The following is a 24,117-nucleotide window of genomic DNA, read 5'->3' on the forward strand; positions in this document are numbered from 1 at the left end:
ATATAAATTACGGCGCGTTGCACGGAGTGAGAAAGGGCGCGTTGATGAACGCGGGCGCATAAACTGTCTCCCGAGTCATGTCCTACGAGGAGTCTGCATTACGGTGCGGCACGGCTATACACACGGATGCGTCCGGCTAAAAATTTCTTTCTCTCTCCGGGACCTCCGCGAATGAGTGGCATGGTATTCATACAGCGCACAGCTCGACTCGACTCAGCTTGCGGCGCCTGTCTACTTTATTTTCGGTTCTTCCTGCGCTCCCGATGCGCCATTGGCGTCAAACGTGGTCCTAAAAACACTGAGCGCGCAAGAAAGATCCATGAAAATGCCAGCGGAATCCGTTAAAAAAGGAGACACCGTCGGTTGGTCATAGAGAAAGGCAAAAATAACATCGCTGCATTCCAATCGAACGAGAGAAAATTTGCATATTGTGCGCAAATACCGTTTCCAACGTGGGAAATGGTTGCCAAAACAGGCAATTTAAAGTTATCACAGCCAAAAGATAGCGAGAAAAAAAAAACGATGGAGATATTTCCTCCATTAGAAAAAATTGCCCATAACTTATAAGTTGCGAAAAAAATCGGAATATATTTCCTAAAAAATTCGCAAGGTATGCAAAATCAAATAAAATATGTCGTATTCAAGAAATTGCTGTTAGACAGATAATAGGAGAGAGATAAGGTACAAATGTTTCTGCATAGAAATCGAGATATATCGAATGGAAACAATTTGAGTTGCAATTATGCTGAACAATTATCGTTAAAAGCTTGATCGTGATTCGCGCACGTTATGCCTGTTAAATTCTCGCCTTCCAAGATGCACGGCTCGTTGGATAGAGACGAAACACTACCAAAGACTATCGCGCTACCAGGAAGTGCTAGCTGATAGGATGGCTTCAAAGAGACCCCTTAGAGCTTCCGAAAAAATCGTTTATGGTCGGCGACACGATATGCCAAAGGAACCTATATCAAGAAAACACTGACAGCGCTATTTTCGAAGCAAATCCTTCTATCGCTATACCCCCCCAATCGCACTCTCGAAAATCTATCAATTTCGAGACTACCATGCACAGGCCCCACAGGGTTCATCAGTTCGTCCCTTCGATTCACAATCGATTTTTGCAAAACATCTCTATCGCGCCTTCCCGTCCTATTAGTCGTTCAATCAATCGTCACTTCATACTTTCGATTAATCGCTATGCCACTGATCTAAAATATGAGCGACAACTCTTGACGGTTGGCGCGTCCGCGTCGTCGACCACGCCGAACGAGACACGAAAAGCAACTGCAGGAGTCGCCGCAACTCGTCCGCCGTATATGCCACGATAAGCACGCTATCTTCTTCTTCACGGATGTTCATTTTTTGTCGCGTGCACGAACACTTAATCACCACTGCAATCGCCGCACGGGAGACAGTTCTATCTTACATACAGCAGGGAATGCAGTAATGCAGTGTCAACCGCTCGAGGGGAGATCGTTCAAGGCAACTTCGATTAATACCCCCCGCTCAAAATGGACCAGTCGCGTCATTAATTTGTCGACGCGCGTTCATTTGTCGCAATTTCTTGTAAGCTACAACATCCTGACTGAATGTTTAGCATATCTGCTTTCATTAACGAACTAACTTTAGGTAATAAACTCGTATGCTTTGATCGAGTTAAGTAAACTTGAATTTTTAATTAGAATTTTAATTAAGGAACTAGTGCGTGTGCGAGCTACATAACTGAAATAAAGTAAGCTGTAAAAGGTAAGGTATAGCATTCTGGCATCGGTGTCACAAAAGTAAAAAAAGTCATCTCGAGCTTAGAAGGAAAAGGAAGCATATACTGAGATAAGCCACAGAGCAAAGAACGACGGTGTTTACACCGATTCCAAGATGTTAAGCAATGCATCCCGTTATTTATACGCGATTCCTGGATATATATACATCGCCGTTATCGCGTGTTATCGCGTGTTATCGCGACGATTAAAAAACGTCAACGTAAGAATGTAAATAGTTACCGGATTATTCGGCGACTTTATTCACGCGCGGTTCTACGTATACTCGTGCACACGTGTCCGGTCGTGGGGCATGAATGAGAAGTCTATCGTACGGTGTACGCATGCGAACGCACTCACATACGCACATATACGTATCTGCGCTTCGGGGAATTGATATAGTCGATCCATCGGTCGCCAGTCAAGCTATATCGTGTATCGCACCTTCGCCCACTCGCGTCATAGATTCGCATGGGGCAATTGCGATAATGTGTGAGTAATGTACGAACGGCTCCCAACAGCGTGCAAGTCCAATCGTAACCCATAATCGGTCAAGCGTATACCGCACTAGCATTAGCGGCCGTGCCTCGTCAATACGTCTCGCAACATAGGCAGGCAAGCGAGCAGCGACAGGTTACAGGTGTATCTAACAATAAGCGATACTCAGGAAAAGAAATCTGGGTCGTACGACCACGTCACATGCCTTCGTTGACGATGGTTTGCCTTCATCGCCACCAAGCTCACCGAACGATCTTGTGTTCACAAACGGAGCACAGATGCAACCTATGATCATGTAATCAGAGATAAGCACATGTCGTTGCACTTCGAGTTAGTAAAACAATACTGCTTAGGACGCGGGATTAATAAACGAATCAGTAGCACCAATAAATGTATAATTATTCGATTTCGGAAGCATTACATTTATTTACACTTAGTATTTCCATCACGTTAAACTAATTCCGACGTTTCCGGAAAATTATTCATTATAAGTCTAGGAATAATATAGTAAACGATATTCGCGAGTCACGTGCGCTCCGTGAACTCATTGAATCGCACGATAAAGTTGTAAGACACGTGAGCACATCAAGATAACGGGAAATAATTCCGTAGTATTCGCTCGATTTAAACTGAGGAAATTAAAGATGCGTTTCAATAACGAAAAGATATAGCGTACATCCTGCGCCGGAAGCGTGTCGACTTGGAATGTGCGTTTAAAAGGGGCCAGAGAATACGATACTCGCGGACAGGCCGCGACGAATAAGTTCAAAGTGTACTGACAGTCGGGACTGTCCTGATTAATAAGGTTTCACCGATAAGACGATTATACGTACGTCGTCAACCTCAGAATATATATATTAAATTACATTACAAAATTAAATCAAATAATAACAAGAGTAGCTTAAAGAATGCTTCAAAAATATTCAGAAAATTGTAAAAAAAATAATAAAAAAAAAACTTGTTGAAATTTTAATATTTCTTCATTGAAGAAACGATTATGCACGTATAACGTACATACATTATACAAAATGCCATAAAATGACAATCAAAAGCTGAAATCTATACGAAAATGCAAAGCTAGCTAAACTTTGTATCACATAGTTAAGAGTTCACGCAGCAGAAATGCGTTTCTATTCAGAAGAGGAAAGAGACGCAAACTCGAATCACGCAGACGTCCGGCGGAATTTACAAGCAAGAAAAAAAAGCGATGCGCGGCTCTTGTAGCACGGCCTCGCACTAAACCGATGGAGGGGAGAGGACACGTTGTCTGGACGGGAATTTATTTTCGGAACAAATCTGGTCGCTTTCTTTCGCTTTTTCCGTTTTTCCGTTCTGACGAAACCGGCGCGAGGTTTAGCATTTTTGCCAGTCCAAGAAATTCCATCCGTCGGCGTCGTCCTCGCTCCACAATTCCGAAAAATATTAAGCCGCAACGAACGAAAATCGTACACATATAATACTTACGATACGGCTAATGAGCCTCTTTTACTAAGTTATATCTATATCAACCGAGCTTGCTATTCAAAATAGGTTGGCGTTATAATACAGGCGGCGCTTTGTCACCCTACTTGACATTTTCTGTCGCCCCCGCAACGAAGTATAAACTATGAAAGAGTTATACACACACCCTTCTCTTCAGTATTATAATTTATAATTGAGTTATGGTTACTGCACAATTTATATAGAAACCACACAAGATTCTAGCCTGAGATCCAGTATTCCAGTATTGGGATTGTGTATTATAAATAAGTTATAAAAATTATGTGCACAAAAATATTATAATATTTACGTATAATCGCGAGATAATATTTTTATACTAAGAAAAACTGTATAATATATCCTGGCGATTAAAGGAGTGTAATACGGTATATAACGGAAATATCAGAATGTCAGAGGGAGGAACAGAAAAGCCAACGTGTGCCATAATCGAAATACCAACTATATTGTGATAAGCTAGTATATCTCACAATAACAGTTAGAGTAAACTCCAATACAATATCAGACCGCTGTTGGATATGTGGCAAAGTGTGTCAAAGGGTAGAAGGCACGGTCAGAGTTCATCCCAAGTATGTCAGAGTATACCCGAGCAAATCGTATCCTCGAAACTCGGATCTCAGACTTGACATTTTACACCGAAAATCAATTATCATAGCAATGTCACTATTCAGGATTTGGTTGCGCTATGATATGAAAAATAATAGAGCGCCAGAGCATCATAGATCTTTAGTATATGTGTACATGTAGCATACATATATACATATAAATGTATATAAAATACCATATTAAATATATAAAATTTATATATATATATATATATATATATATATATATATATATTAATATTATATCATTTTCTTCAAAGTTTTAAATGAAACTTGTATAAAATTAAGTTAAGTCGCCTTTATACGAGTTTTGCTTGTTTAATATGAAAATCTCATTCAGCGTTGCATGAATATTAAGTAGCTACATTTAACGCTAAGTACACGTCGTATAAATATCCTGCAGAAAAGCCCCTTCGTGAGTAGCAGCGGGTGTTAAAAGAGTCTGAAGATAAAACTGAAATCTGAGTAATACCATGACGAGTCACGGCCCCGATTATACTCAAACTTCCTGTACGCAGAGATCCCCGCAATGAATCCTTATCCAAAAGGCGCTTACGCATGGCGGATGTGGCATCGGTCGTGATTCTTACGTAAATGCGCGTATATTTACATCGAATATTCTCATGACTATTTTATATTTTTAATACAACCGCAATTAAATTAAAAAAATAAGAAACACCATACGAGAACTTGACATCTCTCTCGGTATGGACTTGAATGGTATGGAAATTGAACGATTTACCTCCCGCATTACCCACGGAAAAGTGACTCGGCAGACTTGCTCACATCTAGGTCGGTGAGAAATAATCATGGGACAAAGATCATAATTTGTATAATTGCATAATTGGGTGTACGGAACGTGCGCATGTACGTGGAACAGACCGGTACGGAAATTATAGCAACATTGCAATCGTGCGCAATTATTTTTTCTACGTCTATCACTGCTACTGTATCGGCACATTTTTCTCTATTTCTTTTGCAAGTGCGCACAGGATACTTTTCCATCGAATAGCTCAGCCCTCTAGTGACGGTTTGCACGGCAAAGCGAGAGAAATGTACGCGATCGGAAACGGAGTAATGCTCGCTGAGCGGATTATTCGCGGCGCAAAACGGTATTACAGCTGCAACTTGTTGGTCTCCGTAGAAGCGAAGTTTCCGTATTTGTTCGTTCCGTATATGGCGACCGTAATGATCGATTCGCCTCCGGTTATCGGTTTTCCTGTGGAAATTGGCCTTGCCGATGCGCGCGTACTTTTCCGCGTAAATAGGAGGTTTTCCTTTGAGAGATAACTTTTGCTCGCATGAAAAACGATATCATCGTACCGGAAGTTTCGTTGCCTCCCGAACGTAAATGACGATTGACTTTCTCGATAAACGATACAACGGACAACGAAAATTGCCGATGGCTTCCTTTAATTATCGTTATTCTTCGATAACGAGAATCTCGTGCCACTTCACCTAAAGCATAGACGTACAGTTTTTGCGAGCGTCGGTCGTCGATCGTCATCGCTCTCATAACTTTAACGAAATAACGTTCTTTTTATATTTTACGAATGTGCGAACAGCGTAATTGGAATTTTTAACGATTACAAAAAGATAAAGTTTTATCCATTTGGAAGACAAAGAAAAACCCGATAAACATTGATAAAATTAAAATGTAAGTCGCATGGCACGGAATTTATCGGAATATATGATTGAATGTTATCATCAATAAAATTAAGAAAATACCTATTAACAGAATTAGCAATGTTATCCATCTACATTTTTTTCAATCTGTTGACGTCTCTTCGTTCTGCTGCACGTATGTAAATAAGTCGTATAATCGGCGCTCAAGTTCCATAAGAAACAAAGACGATTTACGCATCATACACACGGCGTCAGACACCGCGACGTGGTTTTAGGCGCCCGACGCTGCTTCGTCACTGGAGATAAGCTTCTTGAAAACTGCACACGCTAATGAATCGAAGGATACGCGCGAAAAATGTGCTCGGTTATGTAATTAATACCCGCATCCTGCGCGATGTAACGCTCTGTTTATATTTCAATTAACCCACAAGTAATACCAGTTTTCTTAGTTTTAGCATTAAAACTCGTTCGCAATGGCTACAAAAATAAATAGCAGAAAAAATAATCGCAAGATTCGTTCTTAGTCGTTTGTAACTTGGATTGTTAGTCCTTTGACATTTAAGAAACGGTACGTCGAAAATAAGTCGTAATTAATTGAAGAATCCGCGAGGCTAACAGAGAAATATTCGAGTTTCTAACATCCATAAAATATATATTTAGATATACTTGTTTCAGCATTAGGGCACGGTATTTGTCCGCAAGTAGACTTCACGGCGATGATTAATCTTCATCCGAAGCGTCGAGCGTCAGCGATGGAACCCCGCACAATGAGCTCTCGGGTGGCGCGTGTGAGCGAAGCGACAGGGATAAAGTGCCACGGTAGCGCGGGAGGAAGGTTAAAGGTCAGACGTCCAATTCGCGTACAGGTCACAGAGTCGCCCGAGGATACACGTGAACTCGCGTGTACCACCTGCCTGCCACGCGGTACACGCGAATGCTGTCGATATTTTTTCTGGCATTGCGTGAAAGAAAAAATTCCACTCATCGGCAAACACACGACCGGAACTTGTCAAAGCCGATAAATGTTGCTATCTTTACGATAAATATTCCCGTCCCGATATTTCGCGTCTCGCGTGCGTGTAGAAAAATTAAATAAATCAAAAAAGTCGTTCATATTATTTTAACATTTTCAGAGGTACGCTTTTGATTTGCATAAGCTATTTTATGACCTTTTCACGAAATAAAACGTACATTGTAAAACGATATTAAACGACAAATATAAAAAGCAAATTACATTGTATTACATATCAAATTCTACAGAGAACTGCGTTATTTTCCTATTGCATAGAAAATCATCGGTTATAGGTGAAAAAAGTTGCACGATTCATGGAGAATTCCGTGTTGGGTACAGGTGAGTAAATTTTATAATTAACGTATCGAAATAACAACTCGGGCAAAACGAGTGTTTCGCGCTGCGAAATTTCAAAGTTCAATGCGGCGGGAAACAGTATGCGTGGTTATTACGAGCGATGTAACCATTGGTAAACTGTCCGGGTAAAGCAAAATTGGGAATAGAGTGCGTCGATTAATACAAAGCTCGGATACAAATTGTATTCGAGTAACCCGGGCGCGTAATTGAAAGCCGAATCTGATTGATATTGAACGCGGAACTAAACCAGTTTAATCCGCGATAAACTATAGCTTCTGTTACAACCAAGTCGGATACACTTAACGTAACGCTAATGTAATGCCATAATATTTCTTACAAATTTTACGAATTTAAATAATTAAAAATATTAAAGTAGTTTTTTTAAATCTATTATAAACTAAAAATAAAAAACTAGAAAGTAGGTATTAATTTTCTAAAGTAGTCTAATTATAAAAATTACATTGCGCTAATAGTAAGAAAGCTTCTTCTTTAATAAATTTGTTGTAATAGAATTAACACGATGTTGTGCATAAAAAATAATCCAAATATAAAAAGAAAAAAAATTAATAAAAGATAATGTTTAAAAAATTTTTTTTCTATAAACCCTAAACACACAAATACATTAAAATATCTTTCTTAGTTTTTTAGAATATCTAATGGTCATCATAATGACTGACGATTAATCGACCATCAACAAGTAGTATCACACAATTTGTCGGTAAAGCAGTTTAGAATGCGGTTACAGATGGCAGCTCAAATCAGAAACTTAATTTTCTGTCCACACAGTATAATTAGAGATGCAAACCAGCGTTTCCAACAACTTGTTCGAATAAAGTTCACCTGCAATATCAGAACATTCCGTGCAACTCTCCAATTAATGTTGCAACTACAAACGTAATTAAACCTGACTTACGCGATAGTCGTTTCACATTTTCAGAATAATTTAATAAAAACCCACGAAGCATTCCAAAAGAAAATATTGGCATTTAACTTTTCCTTTACAGAAAAAATCGTTTCAATTATTTATTATTCGCTTCTTTCATTTTTCACCAAGATTCATTAAAGTGCTTTATTCTTAGAAAAGATTCTCTATGTAAAATAAAAAGTGCTTAATTCAATAAGAAAATAAAATCAATAAAAAACAAGATAATGCGTTAAACAAATTTTTATTTAAAAACTGGATAATAAAATATAAAACGTATGATGTTTAAATTAAATTTCGAGATTTGCAACGTTTCTTCTATTCATCTGAAAATTTATAAACTAAATACTAAATAATATAAAATCCATTGGGAAAATTAAAAACAAAATCGCAACGTTTCCGTCGCGAAAATTCTGTCAACTCTGTCAACGTCTAAAGGCGCGAGGTATTCCTGAGATTCGCGATTTGCGAAAAAAGCAACTTCCATCGAGAGTCATTTAGTCCCGCACGTCTAAGAGTTTGCCCTAATTTCGGCATGTCGCGAATCGACCGCGCCACTGGAAACGAAATAAAACGAGCTAACTGTGAGAGCGCGTGACGGGGGATTCCAAAACTCTTCTGAACCTGAGCATAATACCGAGAGAGAAACTATCGATTAACTGTCCGCCACGTTATGTCTCGCGAGCGTCCGGAGCGCATTGTCTTTTCGCCGTGCGGTATCGCCGCGCCGCTTACGCCGCACTTGGCGTAGCGTGGCACTCGGAGAATATCTCGTAAACGCTTGCCGCAGCCGCAACCGTTTCACGTTCCGCAGTAAACCGACCAGAAAAAAAAATTACGCTTGCTCGTCCAGTTTTGATTGAAATAACGTACTCATGTCAGTGTATACGTGTGCGCGGAAAACGCGGGTAACTCGCTTCTTCGTAAAACTGAATAAACAAAGTTAACAAAGCGTTCCTTTGTGGCTAAACTTTCTCAAAACCGTTAACGATCCAGACACATTTTCTCCTACAGTTTCTTCTTTCATCTCAATGCTTATCGCAAATATGAAGCAAAGCTCTACTCACGACAATCATCTCGGAGGGCTCGAGAACGAAGCATTCGTTGGGTCGCCTGGCGCTGCCGCCCGTCCGCTTCCCGAAGCTGTAACAAAAATAAAAAACATTTTTCCATAAAAACATTCATCGCATTATATAAACATCATTACATATCTCAAGTACAGATTTTTAGATTTATATTTAAGAAATTCCGTAATAGGATATAAAAATATCTTACGTCAAAACTTATTAAATAAATCTGAAAGTAAATTTCATAAATTTCTTAAAATCGAATTAAATGTAAATCATTTGTTTAAAAAAAAATCCTGATAAAAAAGAAAATAAAATATATTTTATATATAGTCTTTATACAAAAAAAGAGTAGCAGATTATTGTTAAAGGTCAACAGAGTCTGGCTTTTTTTAGTATCGTACATCTCAAGGAGATAAAAAGGGGAGACTCGAAAATTCATCATATAAACCCCTCAATTTCGCATCGTTTCGAATCGAACGACAATACGAGGGTGTTCGCACGCTCGCGCAAACACCTATTATTCCGTGACGCCGTTCTACGCCCCAGCATTAACTTCTACTACCAATATTGGGTACTACGACGCCATCGACAGATGTTCCCCATCGTCGAAAAGGGCACTCCTCAAATTAGTCATAAAAGCACAAACGGTTCAACCAATTTTCGGCGATATACGAAAATCTGCAGCGGTTATACAGATATGAGATGGAAGCTGCCGAAATGTGATTGCCCAAACCAAAATCGTTTTTCTTGATAGAAAGTATTATAGCGTAACATCAAACCTCCCCATATCGTTGTTGAACTTACGTAAGTTGAACGCCATGAATTAAGAGATGAAATCTCCATCAAAAGTAACTATCAATTATTCAAAATTAGTATATTAAAGAAAGAGCTATACATATATATATCTTATCTAATAATGTAGATTATAAAACATAATATATTAATTTTCTATTCGTTTAATGGAAAAATACTATAAAATAAGAACGTAATAACATTTGTACAAATTAAAGGACAACAATCACATCGTTGGCGTTGATAAGAAAATGTTCTTTCCCGTTCTCGGAGCGCGTTTTGCTTTTTCACACCTGGAGATATCGTTCACCGCGGAAAGTCCTCTCAATTCAACGGTGACGACCGTGAATCGAATGTCGATGCTCGACCGACCGAGAATCGGAAAACCGAGATGGTATAGGTAGAGGGAAGAGGGAAGGAGGAAAGAGAGGTTGCAGAAGGCCGTAAGGTTGTCGAAGGCTGTTGACCCGCGTGTTATCCCGCTCCTCCCTCGACTTAAACACACAAACGGAGCCGCGATGCGTAACGCACGCGTAACGCATCCGTAACGTATTGCTCTCCCGTGTGCGTGCGTGTGGGTGTGTGTATCCTGTGTGCATGTGCATTCGTACATCGCAGAAAATTGAATTCGCGTGGATGGCGCTCCGCGGCTTCTCCGTCTTTCAAGCCTAATATCGCGAGTTAACCCTGTAAACGTCGCTTTATACTCGATCGTTTCGCTTCCTCAGGATTATTTCGTTAGGCATCTAGGTCACCCGCTATCTGCACGTGCGCCGACATTTCCGCTTTTACTTAGAGAAAACGATCGATCTCGCCGAAAATATTTGTCGAATTAATTTGGATTATAGTCGCACATTAGCTATTATTCGATCGATTGGACGAAAGATAACTTTAATGTATTAAAAAACTAAAGTAAAATTAAATTAAATGCGTAAATATAAACGAAATAGTTTTAAAATATATCTCATTCTGTAATATTGTTGACATTCTAAAATTCTGTACAGAAATAAATGTTACATGAAATACGCCATAAAGCGATAATATTGGAAATTAGCTTTTTATACGGTCTATGCGGTGTGTATACCTACATATGTACTCGAAAACGAGAACTGGTAACCGAATACAGAAAGCAAAATTTAACAGAAGCGGTACCTAATATAGGTACTTTCAACGATTTAGCGAGCGATTCACCGCGTACCTTTAGCTTGTTTTCCGCCAACGCAACGCTCGTACTCGTAACAGAAGCAATCGAAACGCCGCGCGCGTCGTATCGAGTGTCGCGTCCGCTTTATTCCGCAGCGGCGCCGGCGTGTGAAGTCTCGGCGCAAACTTTTGTCCGGTCATGCCTTTCTGTTCCCATTTCCCGAAATATACCCGCAGGGGACGGCTCGTTATAATTCGCTCTGATCTTACGGAGACCGACGCGTAGTCACAGCAGTCTCCTCATTGTCGACGATCCCGCATGCCTAAGCATTCTTTCTCTCGCTTTTTCTCTCTCTCTCTCTCTCTCTCTCTCTCTCTCTCTCTCTCTCTCTCTCTCATCCTCTCTCCCTCTTTCATTCATTTTTGCTCCCCAACGGCGTCCATTTTGCGAAATTATCCGTGCCATTTCACAACACTGAGCCACGTGGATCCACTCAACCTAATGAAATATTTCTATGACGTCGTTAGAGCTATTACCCTTTCTATTATCCTTTCTTTTTAATCTTATTCACTGCACTATTAGGCTCCTCTTTCACGCGGTCGAAAGCGCGAAATTGTCCATCAACTACTTCCGCTAGGGGCAGGGTTAAATATCTTTTTGTAATGTAGCAATGTCTAATACTCATTTTAAAATATCTTGAGCGCAAAAGCAGTTATAAACGAAACGAATTTTTTACGCAAAGTTACCGCTAGATATTTTAAATTACCCAAGTTTATATCTACATTTAACAAAATAAGAGAAAGAGAGAGAGAGAGAGAGAGGAAAGAGAACGAGCAAAAGATAAGAAGTTATACATATACTTCGCAACACTAAACCAAGATTGTGGTTTTGAGCTATAATACTTACCTACTTATCAACTTATATAGAAGTAAAAACAACAGGTAATTCAGACACATCGCTTACGTGAAGTATAGGATAACTTGTAATCACGCAAGTTAGAACAAGAATGACTTTACATGCAAACGAGATTATACGCTTGCTTTTATAACAGCTTATTAGGTATCAATAGTTAAAAATATATCAATCAGCTAATAGAGAATCTGTAATTGTTATAATAATTACCTTAATATATATGAGTTATTTGCGATTATATTAATTTATTTCTAACTTTCCATGCAATCCGAGAGACAATTCATATATACCTGTTCCCTCGACACATCGTAATAATAATAATAGTAGCAACAAGTAATTTTCGCAATCAAAAGTCGAAATTTCCTCAATGTAATCCTGCGAGGACTCACCACACGGAAAATCTCCTCTTGGGAAAGGGGGCGGGAGGTGGCGGTAGCTGAGCTCGATGAGTCCTATCGACGGACTCGCTCCTGAGGGCTTGCACCACCTTAGGCACGGCCCTGAAGGGCTCCTGACAGGCTTTCGTGACTATGCCGCCGTTCCCAACGCCATCGTTGAAATTACCCGTGCCACCGCCACCGCCACCGCCACCGCCACCGCCGCCACCACCATGGAAGCTGTTCCATCTCCTCACTGGGCCCCTGTTAGCGCCGTGACAGCCGCCATTATGGCCACCTGGACCGCGAAGCTGGCTGGTATGCTTGTGCATCCTCTCAGTGATCTCTTCGCCAGGACGCACTAGGTTCGTCCATCTTCTATATCGTGATCATACGCATTCGCGTGAATCGACTACATCCTCGATGCCTTTTCACCATCTTCTCTTCAACCTTTTCTTGGAACTTTGGAAATATCGATCGCACAGCGAGAATTCAAAATGAATGCTTCTGTCCTTAAAGCGGATTACGCCGGCTTGGTAGTTCCATAAGTAGCGTTCTAAAGTAAACCGATATTCTTAGATTTGCGTTCGGATTCCAAGATCAGTGAACTAGCCATCGATCGTTAATTTCAAAAATTAATTGAATTATATTGTATATCTAAGATTTTCGACTGTTGTCGTCTGCGATGCATTTATTAACACATAACTCTACGTCAACTAATCTTACTCTTCTCGTTTTGTAAACAATTTTCTATAAAATAAACTTTCTTTATTTAAAAAGTTGTAAAAAGAAACGTGAAAAGGAGAAGAATCTCTTGAAAGAATCACACACGTTCTGTATAACGTAGTCTATATAGCGTAGACAATTCTCACAAGAGAGAATTATATGCGCGGTTATAAAGAAGAAATACTGCACAATAATTTTTTTCCCATGGCGTGCGCGTGATATTTGGACCAAGTCAGCGACGAGGTCGAGTAGAGTCAAGTGATTCTTAGTAGCTCTTTCGTACGTGGCTCGCATACTTTTATTGCGCGTCCTATGGGATTCGATCGACTTGAAGACTAACGGCTAACGGCGTCGCGATGTCGTCTGCCGTTTCTCTTGACCTTATCAAGCCTGTACGTTTGCGAGGAAGCGCGATAACGGAGAGAAGGGTTTACGCCGGCGATAAAATCCTGGTATAAAAGGGAGGAGAACATCGCAAACGCAACGATAGCTGCGGGCTATCGTATTAAAATGCGATAAGCGCAGTGCATCTCCTTCCTCAATTTTCGGGAGTGTCGAAAGTGTACTGCTGCAACCTATTATTACAAAATAGCGTTAAATAACTCGTCTACTTTTTCCCATCGTGATGATTATTAGAAACTGCAACTGATTAATTCCTGTCTTATTATTCAATATAAGTTTTACACATGGATTTCTTTATTTATTAATACAATATTTTGAAGTTTGGCAAATAATTTATAACGATAAGAGAATAAATAAAAAAGAAATACGAGAAAAAATTTATAAGTTTGTTCTTTGTTTACGTTTCTTCTTCAATAAGAAGAAACGATTTATTACTTTTGCGTAGATAAAAATTTTGCTGCTTACAAATGATATATTGTGAAAGAAACAGATAAAAAAAAAAAAAAAAAAACAGATAAAATCACTTAATTCTTTTACTCTCGTGTTTTTACCGAACCCTCTCTACAGTTTGCGCTTTTTAACCCGTCCTCCTCAACACGCGCGCGCGCATCACTCAAGGCATCATTATTCATCTGACAATCTGCTAAGGGCCGCACCCCAACGATGATTTGTCATATGTCAATAAAAAAAGCCCGGCAAACTTCTCTGTCCAATAAAACAAGCTCGAATGATACGCAGCGCACGAACGCGGCGCTTTTATGTCGTCCTACCATTGGAATTCTTTTTTCGCGATTTCGCCGAGGTTTGCCGACGTTTCGTATCCGTGGGAAAATCTCCATAACAGCGTGCAATCCAGCGCGCAAGAAGTCCCGCCGGAAGAATGGGTTTGGAAAATAGATAGGCCTTCCCGGCCGCGCCGGCGCGGCGCGCGGCGCGGGCGTAGAAATTCAGCGAGCTTACGGAAGCTCTTGAGCACGCGCTCGAGGAGGAGCAGCTCGTTTTCTCCTCTCGTCGTCGCTCACGGGAAAAGGCGTGAGAGAATCGTCCAGTACAATCGCGTGCTTTTTCACGATGGAACGAAAGCCGCGACTGATCAATTCGCTCGACATAAGTCTAACACGATTATCCGCCAAATTCGTAAACGATAGTCAATTCCGAGTTGGAGTCAGCCATCAGAGTTGTCAATTTTATAATTTCACGTGCAATGTAAAATATCCTTTAAAACTATATACTTCAATCACGAACACGCAAGTAAAATTCTGTGAAATTCTTTGTGTGAGAGAACAACACGAATTGTCTTAATAGCAGAGACAATGTGCTTCAGGTCGCTCGTTTTCTAGTATCTCAACGGGAAATAGGAGAACAAGGGAATCTCCAGTTTTACTACTTGAGACGTTATACGTATAATCCCGTGCCTAGAGACCTTATCCAGATAGCTATATAGTTATATTTCACTTTCTGCTATGTGAAATTGAAATCGGTTATTCGCGTATTCAGAAAGACAGAAGAAATATCGTTGTACTATATAATTATTATAGATAAGAATAGTGAATATATAAAAAATAATAAAAAATCGAAATATACAGAATTTATAGCGATCATGCGAAATGTCGTAAATATTTGCGTTATTGTATCAACTTTCTTCAAAAAAGTAATGTATATATATATATATATATATGGAGGGGTAAAAACCAGAGTGGTGTAAGTCATCTGTACAATATATAAATTGCATCTATGCACACAAGAAAATATTTAAAAAAACTTGACTTACACCACTCTGGTTTTTACCCCTCCATAAATACCTAGGTCAATCTCATGAAACTACGTTAATTGCAGAAAAGCACACACATCTGCGCTTACAACATCGAAGGATCAATCCGAATTCCTACTGCACGAGCGCTAACAATTGTAAAGGTGAAAAAGAAGCGCGTGAACCTAATCGACGAAGATGGCAATTAACGAGACGATGGAACGGAGGCAGGAAGAATTTCCATTTCCAGCGGAACACGCAGAGCGTGCCTTCCGGTACAGCGATCCAACGGCGTGATTATTAGTTATATGTTAGTTATGTGTTAGTACGTATCTACCCCACATGCTTTCTGCCTCGCTGCCACGAACGAAAGTCTGCTTTGCGAACGATGCGTCGTACGTTTATAACGCGCAACAAAAGAAGGAAAAATTCAGAAAAACAGTATTTTTCACATTATAGCTAGGAAGTAATTGTAAAATTAATCTCTGTCTAACTTTTCCTCTAAACTTACGTCAGCGAGACCAGCTGAAAGGCAATCATTTTACCAAATAACGGATTTCAAACGAGTATGTTCATTTAGTCGCTTTATTACTTAACGGAACCCTGCTTTCTTTCACTTATGTAAAAATTTCTCATCTATCATGCTTTTATGCAGCTGCACTAATTAGGTATAACAACTTCCCTTTTTTTAATTAAAAATGAGAGCACATCGATCAAATTTTATGCGATATAACATTAAAATAATATGATAGACGAGGAGAATCACTATAAATATATAAATAGAATTATTATTTATCATAGACCTAAATAAATATGTGATATTTAAGCCCAGGAACACACACACACACACACTACCATAAGTGGTTTTTTCTCAGGGTTAAAATATATTTCTAAACACATGCATATTCTTCAAACTCTATCATTCACAAGATTTAATAATTATTCCTAGACGACTGACTGAGTGATTATCGAGCTCAATGGGTTAAGAAACAATCGCCTGTTGCTATTGTCGACGATAATGGCGGATAGTCTTTGCGCGACGACAATGCGGCACCGTGTAACAAAAGAGCCGCGAGATCGGAGAAAACGGTAATAGTAGACGAACACCGAGAAGAAAAGGGCGAGGGGAAACGGGGAAGAGATGAAGCGAGACGGAGGAAAGTCGGCAGAGAAGAAGATCCTTGCCATACAAGGACGACAGACTCGTCCATTGTTGCTGCACGCCCTAATCCCAGCCCAGCGATCCGCGCGCGCGAGTCTCTCACTGCGCGCTGCTTCCGCTAACGAGCACCATTCCCATAAGTCTTCGCTACCGACATCGTTCTCGGTAGCTGTTCGAGAGGACGCTCGTCGATACTCGTTAAGTGCATAGCTTCGCGTTTCGATCGATGTTTGTGCTGCTATTTGCTCGGATTTCCAACGCGCGGCTAATACACCTCGAGACTTTGTTGCGATGTATGCTAAACATCAACCTACAGCAAATTGTTAACGAGGAACGCCTTGAAAAATCTAATCAAATATGAGTAAGATGTACTGTTATTTTAATGTATCTCTGGAGTCATTTCTTCTCAAGTCGCAACAAATAAAAGAGGTCACTTTTTTATTGTTGATGAAATTGGAAATAAATGTATCTTTTAAGACTCTCATACTCTCACGTAATTTTCCTCTTTACAGGAGGAGAGCTTATATATACATATATGTATAGTATTATACTACTTTCATAGATGCTTTAATAAACTTTCTCCTTTCTGTATTTTGTAGAAATATATAAGATTTTATTCGAGAAAGTATTGTCTCACATTCTTGCTTCTGATGCAACTTTTTCGAAATTTTTAATTCTTTTTTTTATATTAAAAACATGCGGGAATTTCAACTGCCGGGAGCATTCGAGGCGCGAAGCGCGGCGAACGCAGAAATGTGTAGAAAGTGTACGCGCGTCGCGTTAACCACCGTGTAAAGCCGTAAAGCTAGCGGCCGCCCTCGTTTGACCAGATTTTCAACTCTCTAGAACGAGCCTTTGTCGCAGGTCGCAGGTTGGAAATCCGTGAGTCTCTTCTCGGACTAGTTCGCTCTCGTTAACGAAAATGCGTATCATAATTCGAATCGTGATTATAAATATGCACGCGTACATGCATATACGTTACGTAGATATACGTGCCTGCGTGCCCGCATATCACGTTCGACGCGTGCGTCTCTCTCTCGGCTTCTCTGGGCACGCCGCGCCGCGCGCCGTTGCGTACGATGCAACTCGTGCAACTGCGACGCACCACGCAGTGCACGCACCGCTCGCGCTCGCTCGATGCACCCCACCCGTTACGAAATGTATACGATACGTGCGCAGAAATATCCGGACATACCTATTTAAACATAAACGCGTTCGTCTCTCAACTATCTTATTTACTTGACAAAAAAAAGTTAAAAAAAGTTCGTTTTTTTCTTTCTTTACTTTGAAAAAATTCTCATTAGTGCATAAAATATGTCGCGCACAAAGTAATATCTTTACCACTGCACACAAATATAAGAGTACTTGGACTATTTAATTTATTACTTGTTATTTGCTCACGTTCATAACCCAGCGCACGTGTGTCCCGTATTCTAAATACATTTATCGTTATTACTGCTACGATGACTATTATATTACAACCACGATAGAAGGATATCGTATCGCTAATAGCAGAGCTAATTAACCAAGGTCGTTCGGTAACAATCGATTCTAAGTACCTCGCGTCATTATTTCAGTTGTTTTATCGTCGACTGGCTTGAAAGATCGAAATACATTATCAGCAAACCAAATCAGAAACTTTTACTTCGTCAATAAATAATTAACAATAAAGATTTTTTATTCGACCTAACTGCCCATCTTTATTAATTATAATCGTCACGATGTTTCCACTGATTTTGATCCTTTTCAGTTGATGTAACTTTTGACGCTAATAAGCATCCTTTTTAAAATCATCACTGTAAAGAATTTATTGCGAAAAATATCACCACAATTCGAACAAAGGTTCAAACCTGGACCTCCCTGCGGAGGTTAACGGTGCACAATTAAACCAAATCAAAAACTTTATCAGCAAAATTTCAATTTTCATGTTTTATTTCTTTTCCCGTTTTTTAAGACGCAACTTATCTTCGTGAATAGAAATTATTTTTGACAAAAAAGTTGAAGAATACTTCGAATTACAATAGATAACGACGGATAAATAGGAGTTAAATTAATCCAAGGACGACGAACGAAATTATTATTAATTGTTAATCCATAGGAAACTCTAATCGATAGGAGGGAGAGGAATACATAGAGATTCGCAATCTTTTCGTAATAAACATCAGAACCGTCTGATTCGATCATTCCAACACGTTCACCGTGAATTCCATCGTAATGTTCCGAAAGGTACAGTTATGAGAGATTGTTGGAGCGATGGATGAAGAGCTGCGGAGAAGCGAAAGGGAAAAAAGCTAAGGGGAGATGCGCGGGATGCGCTCAAAAGGGATGAGATAATGTTCCATGGGGCCCTCCAAGAGGATCTGGTGCCTCTAATATTAGACCGCTATGTGTCCTATACGAGATGCTTGTTGTGTATAAGACTTGACTGGTTCAAACGCCTTGCTTTCTTTTATACATACTTCGTAAATAATTAATAAGAAAAAAAAATACTTTTTTATATTTTTTATTACACAAGATGAGCAAATAATTTTCTTTTATTCTACGTAGAAAATGAAAATCTGGCAATAAAAACGCGAGATGTTATCGGTTTTATTTGAATAATATCGAATCGGTGGGAATTTCACGAGATTTCGAACGATTCAAAGAGAGAATTGTAATTCAGAAACATCCTGCATAGTAACATCAGAATCCAATCTGCTTTAAATTTTCCGATAGATCGTCACGTGCGTTTGATCCAACGTTCCAGATGCGATACGTGTGATTTACATTTGATCCCGCTGCGTTCTGTGGTCTCGTAAATTGTGTGTCAATCACTGACAGCAGTTAAACGTCGAAACCTGGGATAGGTAGCCGAAACGTTAGCCGATAACAACAGGCGACGTGCACTGTTAAAATGTACAACGTAGGTGAAAGTGGATACGCGGCTGACGTGCACGTACATCGTATATGTATAATACATATATGCGTCCGTCGCTGATAGATCCCATTTTGCCTCACACAAGCGCAAAACGTGCGCGCACCGTGAGAGAACGACCCTGGATTGCCTTGGGAGTCGGTCTCCATTGAGAAGTCGTCGAGTTCCCACCGGCATCAGCGAATCCACGAAGAAAAGATATGAGGGACGGAGGGAAGAAACGCGGTGCAAAGTTCAGCGCACCTAACCACCAACGAACTTCCTCCTTGCTCGTGTGTTTACAATCTGTGACTAATAATCTGTTGCTTCGCGAATACAAAAAATTTACCCGTTGCACCGAACCAGCAGTTCCGTCGTGTGACGTCGTTCTCTTTTTTAATTCACAAAAGTAAAGACATGCGACACAATATTATATATTATTGTACTCTCTCTCTCTTTCTCACCCGACAAAATTTTAATATTTTTTCGGAAGTAAAGAATCGGAAGTTAATCTTTGAAATTTGTGCGTTGTACTAGTCGATATTCGACATTAAATGTCTCCGTAATTAAATTTAAAATGAAACGCTAGTTAAATATTTGCACTTTGTTCTGCGCAGATCAATTAGAAAACAGGATTGAGTTGTCCACCTCGGTATTCCACTGAAGAAAGAAACTTTATTTTTCAATTTAAATTAAATGGATTGCTAGTAAAAATTATCTGTCAAAACCCGAATGGTCGAACAAAATCAAACGCGAAGGATGAGTATTTCTCACGCGTTTCTCACAGGTATACACTTTCTTCCCATAGATGATTCGGCAGATCTAAGAAAGACCTCTCCATCTGGAAACACTATTACTATCCTCGACGGCACTTAAGCATAGCGAATCGCTTTAGCATAGCGACCACGACGGCAACAGCAACAATTTCAACGCGGTTTTCCATTTATTCGCCGCGATGTCGACGAGATCATTTTTCGAGAAATCCCGAGGGAAATTCACCATCCGTTAAAATAGTTTCCACGGGTTGCTTCTAATATTACGTCGAGATTCTTGAAAAGATAGAAAAAGAGAGCGATCACAACAATGGACGCGGATAAATCCGAAAAAAAGCAAAAGAAACGAAAGCACGACGGAGAGACCGCGCATCGAAAAGGCAAATTGACGCGAAGGACACCGTAACGGTGAAATCCTTTTTATGCTTAAACCTTATTATCTTTCCCGTTAAACCACACGATCAACCACATCCAAAGGAAAAAGTTCGCTCTTTTCAAATTCAATGATAAAAAACTGAACGTGCCATATCTAGGGTTTTATAGAAAATATAGGTAATGGGCTCGTATATATATACTACCTAAAAGCAAGAGAGCTGAATCGAATATTGGTATTTTAACAACATACACGGTTAAAATTCTTCTAGATGAGAAGGTGCTACAAGATTTCGTTTTCATTAAATGATCTAAGAAACGTTACAGATTCAAATATGCAAATCATAATTTCGATCGAGAACCAAATAACTTAAAATTATTCAAGCAAAGATGTGAAATAAATTCAGAGACTAACATTAACAATTTTTGCTCGGCGCTTGCTGATAAACATCATTTAAATATTGCATCAAAGAAAAATAGTTTAATTATATTAGTCATTGTGTCATTTAATTATTCAGCTCTTCGCTGCTAAGTATTAGTTGAGATATAAGTAATTTTCTCAAACACCATTCCATTCATATAATTATTACATGATGGTACTAATTAACGAGTGGAAGAAGCGTATGTACATGTTAATCGATAAGAATAGAATTATCTAGAAAAAAACAATTCTCAGTATATCCAATTTCCATTTTACGTTTCAACAAAGTAATGTGCGCCGGAAAGAGATAATAAACTAGAATCAATAGTGAATCGAATACGAAATGGACTCGCTTTAAAACTAAATGGACTTTATTCTTCCTCGCGCGTTTGATCAAAAACATTTCGCATATCTAGGTACAATAGTCGTGCGGAAAAAAATCCATGTCCGATAAAAGTCTCTCGACTCAAACCTGAACCATTATAGAAAGCCTTAGAAACTACCAGACTTCCTGCGATGAAAGTGAGGAGAGACGATTCAATACGTATTCTCGGTGCAGCGGCAGCAGCTCGCTCTAATGGAATTGCCAGTCGATCACCGATTCCGCCTTAACGACACGGTCCGTATTTATGTTGCAGACTAGAGTCTGCCGAGTCTAAACTTGCGCGAACGGAGATTGAAAATCTTAAAAGCGATCGATGCTATTGCCATATGCAACCAACAATATTAGTATTGCAATATATTGCCGATAGAAATTGTTGCAACGATACAATATTTAATTATATCATTGCATGATAATTCTAATTAATAACACTCCACATTATAACATTTATTTTATTATAAAAAAAGACACGCGATAACCTGCATCGTTAGTGATGATTTACCACCTTTAAACTTAAATGTGCTTTCTTTAGAAAACGGTTGCGCAAAATAACTTTTGCGAATAACTTTTAATGATAAAAGTTATCCGCAATGTCTGGAAAGTATTTCTCTTTTGGATAAAAAAAAATTTTCGTTTTGCAATAGAAGCTTCATATAAGAAAAAAAATTTTTAAGCTAATCGATATTTCAAATTTTTAATTTTCCGGAAAAACGATCAAGAAAGAAAAGATCTAGTAAAAGAGTACGCAGGGTACACGATTTAATGGAATTGCTTGCGCACAACTCCATTCTTGCAGAAGATCTGCCGTAGAGTGCTATCGCTATAAGCATCGATCGCTCTCGGCAATGGTAATCGGTTTAATGTGATCCGATTAAGCTTTGAATCTGTTACTTTACGAGCGATTCGCTCGATTTTTCGATTGACGTCGCAATAGTATACCTTGGAAAGAAAGTCAATCCTTCTACTGAAATTTATAAATTTTATTCTTCTCCAAGTTTCCTTTTATGCAAAATTTATGTATATATCGTACTTAACCCGTATTACGTTGATTACATTTTACGCAGTTTGCTGCAGAAATATGTGAAGAGAGAAAGAGAGACACAGATAATGTATTCCATAAAGTGGAGTACTTTCGATTATGACCAAGTTTTAAATAGCACTCAAGGAAATCATGAAATTTTGACAGTGTTATGAAATTTTCCACTCCCCTCTGTGTCACCCTTAAAAAGGATTAACGCAGTAAATGCCACCAGTATTTCCATTGCATAAGTAGTTTCTTGGATTTTTCAAATTACTGTTCGTAAGAAAAATTTGCAGACTTTAATAACATGCAAAAACTTATATCGTATACTCTGCTTATTACATATCTACTAGTATAGCGAATAGCGATGAAAGTTGGCGCAAACATAAATATTTTAATCCTCGACGCATTTCATCCCATCATCACAACGAGCTGTAGATTTTACTATCGACTAAACCTAACTAAAGGACGTAACCGAGAGCAATGAAAAAATTGCATATTTGAGATTTTTCTAAAATAAAGCTTTTTAGGATATTCAGCTTGTTTCTCTCGCTTTTTATTTTAGTTTCATTTTATTTGTCATTGTCCGAACTTTTTCCCTTTTTTTAATATGCAGATATTTCGATACATTCTGCGACCCGCGAAATTATTCCTCCGCCTGTACATTTTTTTTTAGGGGATCCTCGGATTGTAAATGTCACGTCCGACGCTATTTTCCCTACTTAAAGTATTTAAAAAAATCTGAAAAAATTCACAAAAATTTGTCCAAAATTCAATTTTTTGGCAATAACTAAATAGAGAAGCAACTGTTCGTTAAAATCTTTTAAGGGAACGTTGTTTTGACCAAAAACAACATTTAACATGAATAATTGACCAAATTGTTACTTACAGAAAAAGGCTATGTAGATTGAGAAACTCAAGGGCCCAAAGTCATTACGAAAGATAAACATATCGTCGAATGCTGAGCAAGTCAAATCTCGCGTGGACGTCTCGGACCCACGTTTACAGCCGGAGGGTTATTTGTAACACTTATCAGACTTTCATGCATATGGAAAATGAAAGAAAAAGAGAGAGAGAGAGAGAGAGAGAGAGAGAGAGAGAGAGAGAGAAAGAGAGATAAACAAAAAGAGGGAGAAAGGGAGGGAGGCAGGGAAGGAAAGAAGAGAGGAATGTCGGGAATGATGATAAATGAGCAGAATATTCATAAATGCTAGAATGGTTAAAGCGAAACCATAAGGAAAAAAATAACGCGCATTTAATATTAATGAATGCTTATTTCGAGCGAGATAAATTTTTTATGACGCCTTAAATTCGAGCGCGATAGATATAGTGGCTAGGAGGCATTCACCACGCGAGAAAGGAAATATGACTAACCGAAGAAACATCCTTATCCTTTCGAGAGACATCGAGAGAAAGAAAAAGAGCGAAAGCGACGGAGGACCACGATACTTTATACCCGAAAATCTTCTGTTTTTGCTCCGCCCGAGTCTAATGTCCGGAATTTCGGTTGAACCAACAAATCGAGCGAAATTAAATTACTTTCTAATGAGTTCACGGTAATATAAGATCCTACATCCGAGCTAGAAGGTCCGCAAAAGCCTGAGGTAGAAAAGTAATACCATAGATTTCAATCCAAAAGATAAATA

The 24,117-nt window shown here is 39.1% G+C and overlaps 1 protein-coding gene across 9 annotated transcripts in view; it reads right to left on the reverse strand.

Annotated features, from left to right (window-relative positions):
* LOC139810734 (rap guanine nucleotide exchange factor 2) overlaps nucleotides 1–24,117 on the reverse strand; it is a 114,801-nt gene that overhangs the window by 23,907 nt on the left and 66,777 nt on the right. For 5 of the 9 annotated variants that reach the window (XM_071774546.1, XM_071774542.1, XM_071774543.1 and 2 more), the window contains exons 1-2: nucleotides 12,582–13,125; nucleotides 9,342–9,417 (exon numbers count right to left, since the gene is read on the reverse strand). In XM_071774546.1, the coding sequence (XP_071630647.1) occupies nucleotides 9,342–9,417; nucleotides 12,582–12,901 (396 nt within the window). In that variant the 5' untranslated portion in view covers nucleotides 12,902–13,125. Of the gene's footprint in view, nucleotides 1–9,341; nucleotides 9,418–12,581; nucleotides 13,126–24,117 lie in introns of those variants that run through there. The other 4 variants (XM_071774540.1, XM_071774547.1, XM_071774548.1 and 1 more) reach the window with 1 other exon arrangement.

The sequence above is a fragment of the Temnothorax longispinosus genome, chromosome 3 (genome assembly GCF_030848805.1).
Source record: "Temnothorax longispinosus isolate EJ_2023e chromosome 3, Tlon_JGU_v1, whole genome shotgun sequence".
Taxonomy (NCBI): Eukaryota; Metazoa; Arthropoda; class Insecta; order Hymenoptera; family Formicidae; genus Temnothorax; species Temnothorax longispinosus.